The sequence below is a fragment of the Mauremys reevesii genome, linkage group 5, assembly GCF_016161935.1.
Source record: "Mauremys reevesii isolate NIE-2019 linkage group 5, ASM1616193v1, whole genome shotgun sequence".
Taxonomy (NCBI): domain Eukaryota; kingdom Metazoa; phylum Chordata; order Testudines; family Geoemydidae; genus Mauremys; species Mauremys reevesii.
The window spans coordinates 15000732-15012179 of NC_052627.1; the positions used below are offsets into that span (position 1 = coordinate 15000732).

Here is an 11448-nt window from a genome sequence, read left to right on the forward strand (position 1 = left end):
CCAGTCTTTTCTTGGCTTTGAGGCGGCAGTAGCCAGGAGGGAGCTCAGCCTGGGCTGTGGGGAAGCAGACAGTTTTGCTGTAAGTATTCCTGCCGCATGCCTAAGTCAGAGGGCAAAGGCAGGGAATATGGAGAGGAAGCTTGAGTGGATCCCAGTTTAGCAGAATTAGCCCCTCTCCTGACGCCTCTCCCTATTTTCAGGGGCATAGACAGAAGAACAACTAGCTAGCTGCATTCACTCAGTCTATTCTCTGCCTTTCCCAGCGCCTCGTCTCTGCTTATTGGGGACGCCAGCTCGAACCCTGCCCCCATACTGCTGTGGTGCTGACCCCCACCACCGTCGTCGTCTCTGGATGCTGCGTGTAGTGGGCACAGAGGCGCCTCAGCCATCCCACTCGTATCGGCTACATTGCTGTGAGGGGGGCTGGGGCACTAGCGGGAAGAGGGCATTTAGCAGAGGCAAGGAGAAAGCCGCTGCCAGAGGCAAGGGAAGCAGCACTTCAGTCAGTGGCAGCTAGAAGAGCAAGGTGGGAACAGCAGCATGCGCTACCCCTGCCCCCGCATCCTTTGAACCCCACCAGACGTGGTTTAAAAAGTCTCCCAGACAGGGCCGGTGCAAGATGTTTCGCACCCTAGGTGAAACTTCCACCTTGTGCCTTCCCCGGTTCCTGAGCCAGCTCCTTGTCCTCTGCCCTGTCCAACCCTCCCGTGGCTGCTCCCCATACCTCACCCTCCACCCTGAGGCACCCCCACCCCGCCCCAGCTCCTCCCCGAGCACGCCATTGCTGCTTCACTTCTCCCGCCTCCCAGGCTTGTGATGCCAACCAGCTTAGGCACTGGAAGCCTGGGAGGCGGGAGCAGTGAAGCAGCCACGGTGTGCTCGGGGAGGAGGCGGGGCAGGGGTGAGCTGGGGTGGGGAGTTCCCCTGTGTGCTGCCCCCGCCCTTACTTGCTGCAGAGGGCCCTCCCCGCGCTCCCCTGCCCCAGCTCCCTCCGCCTAAATGCCGGTGGCGACCGGGGCGGCTGAAGAAAATGGCACCCCCGAAATCCTAGTGCCCTAGGTGACCGCCTAGGTCGCCTAAATGGTTGCACCGGCCCTGCTCCCAGAGTTAGTATGTCTCACCTCCCCCAAGAAATTGACTACTAGAGTGGTTTTAGAAAAACCCTAAAATATTTCACAGGTTCTGATTCCCCTCTAATTCCCACTCCCAGAGCCCCATTCCACCAGCAGGATCTCCCCAGCTCTGAGCTGGATCACTTTCCCAATGACAAGTCCCCATTGACACCTGCCCAGTTAACACCCCTCTGACTTTCTCCCCTCCGCAGGAGATACATAAGAGACTCCTATGCCGCCCTCCCTCCCCGTGAGGGACACCCCTAGTAGAGTTGTGAGGAGAAAGGCAGTTCTTCAAAGCCTGAACCACTCTATCAAGGACTGCAGTCAGACCATACCTACCTGTCATGCCTCCTGGTCTAACAACCCCAGCTATCAAAGAGCTAGGACTTGTACACTGCCTGAAATCCAACAAGCTAGGACAGCCAACCAACTCCGGGATTCAGCCCCAGCTCCACAACTGCATTTAAATAGCTGAGCAGATGACCACTGCAGGAGGTGGGGGCAGTATCCTTTAACAGTGAGCAGTTCATGGGGGTGTGGACGGGGGAAGATGAGTGGCGTTAACGGCCTCTTTCAGCTAAGAGGCAGCATTTACACTAGGCAGCAGCAGGACCCTTAGAATACGATCAGTTTTCTTTAAGTGGGGAATAGGTGTCAAGGGCTAGTGATTAGGTAAGTGTTGGCTCCTGGTGCAATTAGCCATTCCTATGTAGTGCGGGAGAGGCAAGCTGGCTGGAGCAGACGAAATGGCACAGAGCAAGCAGGCATGGCAAGTTTGAAGGCCAAGCTGAGATTTATTTCACTGAGCAGGGAGGTGGAAAGAGTAGGACTAAGTCGTTAGCTAAACTTAATGGCTTTGATGGCAAAGTCACCTTCCACAGACAGGTACTCAATGTTCTCCAGGCCCAGCCGATTGGGGAATCTGATCTCCTTGTCGCCAGCCAGTTTCACCGTCAGCTCTGCTGTGTCAAAGGAGATACAGATCTGCAAGGAGTAGGCACATTAGAACCAACAACACAGGCAGCCAGTCCCCACCACCTCTTAGAGCTGTGTTAACCCGGAGCTCCCCCAGACAGCATTAGCTACTCTTGCCTCAACTAGTGTCTGTCCTGAGGGGGAGAAAGCCTGATCTCCCCCAGATCTGGCTGAGAGGGCACCCCAAAAATCTCAAGGGGCCTCACTGGTGCCTTCGCCCGAGTGAAGAGAGGCCTATTTAATTAGTGTGAAGTGCTTTGCTGTACGGCATGAAAAGTGCTGCAGGAATGTAGGGCTAGGAACCACCCCCCCTCCCTTAGCACAGCTTTGTTCCCCGCTCCCAGGCCCTCACCTCAGTCTTGTCACCCTGCTGGAAGGGGAAGTCCGTCTCCCTCTCCTCTGTCCCCCACATCCCATCCTCCATAGAGTTGCACACAATGATGTTCACATCCCCGTGGCTGTCGAAACGTGGGTTGAAGTGCAGCACCAGGTTGCTGTGGTCCTTCCCCACATTCACAGCAAACCTGGCATGGAGGAGACAATCAGACACACAACCACACTACACAGCCCCTCCCACCGGAGTCCAAATCATAGAATCTCAGGGTTGGAAGGGACCTCAGGAGGTCATCTAGTCCAACCCCCTGCTCAAAGCAGGACCAATCCCCAACTAAATCATCCCAGCCAGGGCTTTGTCAAGCCTGACCTTAAAAACCTCTAAGGAAGGAGATTCCACCACCTCCTTAGGTAACCCATTCCAGTGCTTCACCACCCTCCTAGTGAAAATTTTTCCCCACTGCAACTTACTCTTTGTTCTGTCATCAGGTACCACTGAGAACAGTCTAGATCCATCCTCTAGTTGAAGGCTGCTATCAAATCCCCCCTCATTCTTCTCTTCTGCAGACTAAACAATCCCAGTTCCCTCAGCCTCTCCTCATAAGTCATGTGCTCCATCCCCCTAATCATTTATGTTGCCCTCCGCTGGACTCTTTCCAATTTTTCCACATCCTTCTTGTAGTGTGGGGCCCAAAACTGGACACAGTACTCCAGATGAGGCCTCACCAATGTCGACTAGAGAGGAATGATCACGTCCCTCGATCTGCTGGCAATGCCCCCACTTATACAGCCCAAAATGCCGTTAGCCTTCTTGGCAAGAAGGTCACACTGTTGACTCTCACCCAGCTTCTCGTCCACTGTAACCCCTAGTTGTAATGCGGAGATGGACCTAACAACAGAGAGAACTGTATTTGTCCGGAGGCAGATTCACCTCTAGCACCTACCCTTGTCATGTGCTAAGGGAAGAAGTCAATCCCCACTGGGTACCTAAACGATGATGTAACATCTAACCCCTCCCAGGCTTCCCAGCTCACCCCTTGGCTTCCGGCAAGATCTTCCCCTTCACTTTGATGCACTCTCCAGGCTGGATATTCAAGTGAGTAGCAACCAGTCCCTAGGGGAGTCAAGCCACAACCGTATTAGCCTGCCCCCGGGGAGAAACAGACTTACTTTCTCGATGTAAAGGGAGGGGCAATACCACAGGGGACACAAGAAATAAGTGCTGAGCATGACCTGGAAGCAAGACAAGTTCCAGTCAGGCAGCGACCAGAATCATTAACATGCAAGGGGCAGGACTCCATGTGTTCCCAGCCACAGGCGCTAACCGGCCTGATGGCTAGCAGTCTGTCCAGAGGTCAAGGACTGAATGGGCCAGAGACTGGACTAGAGGTGCCCTCGTTAGCTGCAGCCCATGGGGATTTGGGGATGTAACACACACCGGGAAGCCTGCACTGCTGCTCCTGCCACCACTGGCTTTTTCTGTACTAAGAGGGCTCAGTTCTTCCCCGGGGAGTCTGACTAGCATTTTTCCCTGGCTGCCTTTCTAAAAGAAGCCACTGTTCACTTCTCAGGCACCCGACCCTTTAGCACACAGAGAGGTAACTTCCCCGGCCCGCAGGAATGTGAGACCTAACCCTCCTTTATTCTCCCCTCCCCCATTTAAAGCCATGGCTGTTACCGTGCAGCCAGCCATGGTGCAAATCTACAGCCCACCAGCTTGCTGTGCACACGGTCTTGTCTGACACTGCTCCCGCGCCCTGGGAACCCTGGGGTGGGGCTTGGCTTGCTGGCTGAAAGCGCTTGCCCATCAGCCAGCTTGCTTGCGTACATCCCAGCCTCCACTGCAGAGGAGGAAACGAAGTACATGAAAACACCCACCTTCAGCCCATCTCCACCAAGTGCCACCCTCCCCGTGCAAGGGGCAGCCTAAGGGAGGTGACTTAGATAAACAACCTCCATATCCAGCCTGTCTGGACAGAGGCCACATTCCACCCCTTGCATCAGGAACACAAGCACCCTCACCTGAGGAGCTATTGGAATTTAGCTCCAAACATACCTCAGTGATGACCTTAAGACAGGCCTGTCACAGCTGGGGTTATATTGCATTAGACCAGTGGAAACAGTAGCATTTGCACCACTATCACCACCTCCAGTTTTGGAGAGAGGGTCATTTTCCTTCATTTGGATACAGTTTTCACAGCCAAGAGGATATCCAGCCACTTGCATAGTCTGTTCTGTCCAGCTCTCCCATTTGCGCCAGAATGCTGAGGTCAGACCAGCTACTATCTGCAGATTGCTAAACAGCTTATCGCCATAGTATCTAAGCCCAACTTATCCTGGCTCTCTACTCATCCCTCTTTTATTCTGTTTCTGGAGCACAGGCTGAACCATGGTCGGATCGCAGAATCAGGGAGGAGGCAGCCACCAAGACTGAGGAAGGTAGGCAATATTTAAGGAGGTGCATTTCTGAGTTAGAGAGGGCTGAAGGCCAAGGTTGAGTTGATGACCTGGCCCTATCCTGTAGTGCCCTATAGGGCTGAGTTGAAGGGGTTTTATTTTAAATTAAAAGAACCCCCCCCAAAGGCTTTATATGGGCATGAAATGTTTTACAATCTTCAACAACTGATTTGTAAGAGTTTGCAAGAAAAAAAAAAAAGGGTGTACTTTGATATTCTTTCCAGACTGTCTAGACATTGGAAACATTAGGATAATTACTGACAGTACAAGTGCTGAAAATTGTAAACATAAACATCGTGAACACTTCAAAACAAAAGCTATGTGGAAATATCTTGCAAAAATCAAAATTCATCCATCTCTAGTGTTCCCTCCCTCCAATGTTCTAGTCCAATCATGCATTTTCCTACCATCACTGACATATGACCCAACCCAATACCCACATTTCCCCTCAGAGAAATTCTTCTATTCCATGATGCAACAGGAAAAGAGCCCTGCAGCTCACCCTGGGGGAGCCTTGAGAGAGAAGTCAGGTGCGTGGGGTGTATGTGTACCAGAAGTCTGGTCACCCAGCATGTGATCCACAGCTCTCCCAAACACCCTCACCAGCAGTTAACCTTCTTCCAGGATTCCACACGTAGCTAACTATCCCCTTGTCTTGCAAGTAAAACCCGAACCCTTTCCAGCTCAACAGTCCCAGCTACAAAGAGACAAGACTCACACACTCCATGCCGCTGACCGAAGCCACCAAAGTTAGGACAACTGCTTGCTTTCCAGTTCCAAGATTCAGCTGTGTGACTCAGCACTCTCTCTATAGGGCCTTTAAACAGCTGGCCTGGGCAGCAAAGGGCTCACATGATTAAATGGGTGGGTGGGGCTGGTGAGAGTCAGTTCTTCTTCCAAACTTCGGGCATACAAAGAGAGAACAGCAGACCAGCATCAATACAGTATTTGGTTTGCAAGACTGAGCTTTTTTTAGCTGAGCAGTAGCATTTGCACTGGCTAGCAGCAGCGCTGTTTCTGATCAATATCCCCAGTTTGCTTTAAAGAGACAGAGAACATGCATGAAGCTCAGGGCTGGTAGTTATAGAATCATTTGCTTCTGGAACAATTCGCTGTACCCATGCTAGCTAACTGAAAGCCAGCCTGTCCATGCCTAACCAGCTGCTAGGCCAGTGTCTTGGGGCACCTATCCCACAGTTCGAAGCCTAGCCAGCTCCATGTGTGCAGTGTTGTGCTTTTGAAAACATACTGGCTCAGGCAGGGGTGCGGGAGCCTAAAGGATGTGGTTCTAATCCTGGCTTTGCTTCTGTGTCTCCATTTGCCCCTCTGTAAAATGGGAGAAATAATTCTCCTCTCTCAGACAGAATGTGTGTAACGAGGCCTGATGCTTGCAAAGCATTCTGGGATTCTTCGGTGGAAGGGGCTATAGCAGTGCAAAGTATTATTGCTATTGGCAATTAAATAGAAGTATTGCTATAGACAAGGATGGTACTAAAAAGCGTGTCTAAAAATCGCGGCCATTCATGTGGGGCACCAGTAAAACAAACTGGGAATCCAGACCCCAGCTTTTTCACACAGCGCGGCCTAGCCAGTTTTGATCTGCATGCACTAGAGTCCGGGGGTGGGCAGGAGCCAGGCTGTGGTGTGAGCTGAGGAAAAGATGTGGCAGAAGGAAACGCAGCCAGCAAGAGGAGTCAGGAGAGCTGGGTTTTGTTCCTGGATCTGCCGTGGGCTTTCCAAGTCACTTAGGCCCAGATCCACACACAGATATCCACGCTGCAGTTCACAGACCAGGACTAGTGCACTCCAGATAGCAACGTGGAGGTTGTGGTGTGAGCCAGCCTGACACTCCACGCTGATGCTGCCCATCAATCGGTCTAGCCTACCCATGATGGGAGGCATGGTCCCGGCTGCAGTGTAGACATACCCAAAGGTATTTTAGGCACTTAACTGTCACCACAATCAGCATTAAGTATGGCTAAATACCTCTGAGGATCTGGGCCTTAACTCCTCTGTGCCTCGATTTCCCCATGGGGATAACTAGACCTACTTTACAGTGGTGGAGTAAGAGTTGGTTAATGTTTTGCAAAGTGCTTTGTGAGCCCTTCAGATGGAAGCTGATATAGAAGGGCAAAATACCATTATCTGTTTGGTGAGCAGTGACTAATGGCTGAGATGGCTATCCACAGACACAGAAGGGCTGTCAACCCTGGACTTGTTTAGGGTGTGGGTGAAACTGAGCAAAGGAATTTATGGCTGAATAGCAGAGAGAAATGTCCTGTTACTGGGGTCTACATCAAACTCCACTGTCCCAAACTACTCCTTCTATCAATCACCCTCAAATCCCAAACCTTAGTTATCTGAATGTCCAAGTGTCCCCATGACAGAGTGGGAATCACGCCTGTACTGCCTTTGAGCTGGGAAATTCTCCCACCCCCATGGGAAGTGCTTCTGAAAGCCACATCCCATCAGACATTTAAAACTAGACAAAGCTCTAGAAGAAATACTGAGGGAAACTATACTTCGTGATGTAAGAAGATGGACTGTGGGCAGGCCTCTGCACACATGCAGATGCCCCACTCAAATCAAAGAGGCTTTGCATGGGCACAAGGGGTCTCTGTGTGTGGAGCTCATTGCAGGATCAGAGCCTTAGTGACCTATCTCCTGCCTGCTTAGGGCCTGATCCAAAACCCATAGGGCCTGATCTACACACCAAAGCTGCACTGGCTTAACTAAAGGTGTGGTTTTTCAACTGATTTAGTTAAACCGTCTCATTCTCCCGTGTGGAGACTCAAATCGGTTTCACATGGGGTTAACTTGCATTAGTGAATTTACAGGTGCAAGCTCACTGGATTAAAAACTGTTTTAAACCAATATAAAAGCTTCGACATGGGGGTTTGCCCCAGCTGAACTCAGTTGGTTTTCAAACCAACGTTAATTAAACTGGCGTGAAGTCAGTGTGTGGATGAGGCTGAGTGCTCTGATTTCCGTTGGTGGTGGTTGGATGTGTGCGGCCCACTATAAATTCTGTCCGGGTTTTGGGGGTGTTTTACATTCAAATCCATGGCCTTGGCTACATGAGGCAAGTGCCCACTCACAAATCAGCGTAATTATTCCAGAATAAAGTCGCTTCTATCCCAGAACAGGAGAGTTATTCTGGAATAGCTAAATTATGTTGGAATAGTTATTCCAGAATAGCTATGCTGGTGAATTTTGTGCCATGTGCACAAGGCCTAAACAACCTGGAAAGGCCTGGCCACTAGCATTTTCTCTTTTCCCCAAGCCTCTGTTCCCTCCCTTCACTATCCCTGGAGCTCTGCCATGAGTGTCTCTGCAGACCAGGCTGTTCCTTCCCCCACAGACGTGATTTGCTGGTGTCACTGCTCTCACTGTTAAAGCACAGCTTCCTCGTGAACACCCTGCTGGCCTAGCCTCTGCTACCCGTGCTCTTAAAGGCTGTTCCTTCAGACAGGGCGATAGCTTTATCATTGCAGAGGCAAACTGAACTGAGGATTTTCCTCAGCGCACCAGTGACAACAAGGGGTTGGAATGATGTTCAGGACCAGAACTGGATCAGCAACAGACCCTCTGCTCTGTGCAATGTGATGTAATGTACCACCGCTCTCATGCCAGGCGGAGGGAGCAAAGCACTCAGCAGGGGCTCAGAGAAGAAACCCAACAGTGTCTGTAAAAGCAGCAAAGAGTGTCTGCAGTGCCAGACTGGCTCCCTCCCCCCTAGAAGATTCTTCCACAACCCTCTCTTCTGTGTGGAGGGGAAGGAAGAACTCAGCCCCTCTCCACTTTTCCACAGGGTGAGAGAGAGAAAAGGACCCCTCGCAGCTCCCCATCCCCACCAGGGGCTTTGTAGCAGGACAGATGGGGAACCCTCCTCTCTGCATGAAAAAGGATTTGCTCGGAACCTTGGATCCTCTGCACCACGCACGAGGGAAGGGAGGGAGGACCCGTCACCGTCACCTCCATCCAGGGGGAAAGGGGACTAAACCAAAGCCCCTTTTCCACCCACACCCCAGACTCCTGCTGCTGCTGGGGGTGGCTCTGTGCCTGGGGATGCCAGGTGGACAGCCCCACCAGCAGTGAGTGGACGAAGCTTTTCCTAGGATCTCCTCCCCGGGAAATGTACGTCTGACACCAGTGCCCTCAGCCCTCCCCTGCGTGTTGCTGCTCGCTGTGACCAATAGGTGTCACCCTCAGAGCAAACACCAGCTGGGTGGGGATATGGAGAACAGAGAGGCAAGGGGAAGAAATAAAGAGCCCCTCATAACACCCTTGCAGCAAGAAGCCTCAGTGCAAATGTGCCGGGAGTAACCACCCACAAATGCTGCCAGGGAGAAAAATGCAACATTCCCCCCTGTGTGTGGCACTAAATTCAGTCATCACATAAACACAACTGAAGACACCAGAGGCCCTAACATACTGCTCTGTGCACCTCCCCAAAGGCCCAAACTATCCCCACCACAGCGCTAGTAAGGATTTCCCTCAGGCAAATTGTTTCCCCAGTGTTTCCTCGGGGGGCAAGGGTAACAGGAGATTCAGCCCCCCCAATGCACAGATCTCCACATGCCTGCAGCTTGCAGAGGAATCTGCTGGATGCCGGAGCCATCCAAATGGTGGCTGCCTCCCCACACCCTCTTGGCTCCCTGTGCTGCTCACCTCCTGGGACGGTGCCTCCAGGCTTTCTTGCCTCAGCCCCCAGCCCCTTCTGTGTGGGGATCAGCATGGAAGGGCCCCTTGCACCATTTACCACGTGTGGAGCCACTGCCTGGAGGGGTGTTCATGTGGAGCCACAAGGCATCTCTTGGGGAGGATGGGGGAGGGTGGTTGAGCCATGTCCGCTTCTCCACAGCCCCACGCTTGGAGAGCTGCCGCTGAGCAGTGTTATATAAGAGCTAGGTGGTATTTATCACTAAATACGATTAGTATTTATCACCATTATCCGAGATGAGCAGCAGCCCTCAGAGGCTCCATCTGTTTCCCCGGCACCCACGCCCAGCTTTGTTGCTTTGTGCTGCGCCCACACGCAGCACCACTTGTTTGTTTATTTGCATTTTTTTTTCTAAATTATTAATTGACTGAAATTGAAAAAGAAACAACGAAGGTGGGACAAAGGCCCCGTTCTTTGTAAAAAAAAACAAAAAAACCCAATGGGTTTGCAGAAGCTGCATCCTCCTTTGCATCTGTTCACGTCTGAAGTGGGGCTGGCGTGCTTCACAAGCTGCGCTGAGGCGGGTGGCTGCCGGCTCGGTGGCTCCTTAGAACTGGAGTAACAAAGGGAATTCTACTCCCTTAGCTGGTCACAGGTGCCTTGTGAGCACTAGGAAACAATCAGCCTGCAGTTCTCCCCTGGTGGGGCTTTGCAACAGCAGGGGAAGGCTGGGCTTGTAGCTAAAGGCACTGGACTCCGGAGAGCGGCATTCAAGTCCCAGTTTTACCAAATATCAGGAGGCAGCTGTGTTAGTCTGTATCCACAAAAACAACAAGGTGTCCGGGGGCACCTTAAAGACTAACAGATTTATTTGGGCATAAGCTTTCATGGGTAAAAAAACTCACTTCTTCAGATGCAACTGAAGAAGTGAGGTTTTGTACCCACGAAAGCTTATGCCCAAATAAATCTGTTAGTCTTTGAGTTTTACCAAAGACTCCCTGGGTAACCTGGAGCAATCACTCAGCACTCGTCTACACCGGAAAGTTTTGCCACTTTATACTGGTACAATCAAAGGGACAACACCACTCGTGTGGAGACAGTTCTGCCCGTATAAAAGTGCTTATACCCATCTAGCTTATCCTGGTTCGGGAAGTGAAATAAGCCATACCGGGATAACTACAGTCACATTGGGAGTGTTCCTGGATCATTATATCAGTAAAACAAATCACACCCCTGACCATAGGTGCTGACTCCATGGGTGCTCCGGGGCCGGAGCACCCACGGAAAAAAATTGGTGGGTGCTGAGCACCCATCGGCAGCTCCCCGTGGCCCCACCCTACCCCCCTGCTCCAACTCACCTCCACCTCCGCCTCCACCGTGAGCACACCGCCGTGTCCTGTTTCTCCTCCCTCCCAGCCCTTGGGCTGCGACACAGCTGATTCGCAGGGCGGGGAGGCGGGGGATGCCGCGTGCTGGGGGAAGAGGCGAGGCTGGGGTGGGGATTTGGGGAAGGGATCCAATAGGGGCAGGGAGTGGGGGAGTTGGGGCAGGGACTTTGGGGATGGGATTGGAATGGGGGCAGGGCCAGGGGCGGGGGGCGCGGGCACCCACCAGCGCCAGAGAAAATTGGCACCGCTGCCCCTGACCCCCATATTTTTACTGTGTTGTTCTGTGTAGACCAGGCCTTGGGCTCAGAGAGTCTATGGCCCAGATATGCAGAGGGTTTAAATACCTCTCTGTGCCTCAGTTCCCCATCTGTAGAGTGGGCATAATAATCCTTCCTTTCTTCCACCCTTGTCTGTCTTGTCCAGTTAGACTGTGGGGCAGAGACTGTCTCTTACTATGTTTATGTGCAGCACCTCGCACCTGATCTCAGCTGGGGCTTCTAGGTGTTACTGTAATATA

The 11448-nt window shown here is 52.1% G+C and overlaps 1 protein-coding gene and 1 long non-coding RNA gene across 2 annotated transcripts; one reads left to right on the plus strand and one right to left on the minus strand.

Annotated features, from left to right (window-relative positions):
- On the plus strand, positions 1-9621 carry LOC120406534. The gene is made up of 4 exons (XR_005599337.1): positions 1-79; positions 3444-3519; positions 4805-4862; positions 8692-9621. It is a non-coding gene; the product is annotated as an uncharacterized LOC120406534 (long non-coding RNA).
- LOC120406533 (16 kDa beta-galactoside-binding lectin-like) lies at positions 1887-5809 on the minus strand. Its single transcript, XM_039541443.1, has 4 exons — positions 5599-5809; positions 3458-3537; positions 2443-2614; positions 1887-2099 (listed from the first exon to the last, which is right to left on the minus strand). The coding sequence occupies exons 1-4, from the start codon at positions 5605-5607 to the stop codon at positions 1953-1955; spliced, it is 408 nt and encodes a 135-aa protein (XP_039397377.1). The 5' UTR covers positions 5608-5809; the 3' UTR covers positions 1887-1952.
- Positions 9622-11448: the final 1827 nt, after the last annotated feature.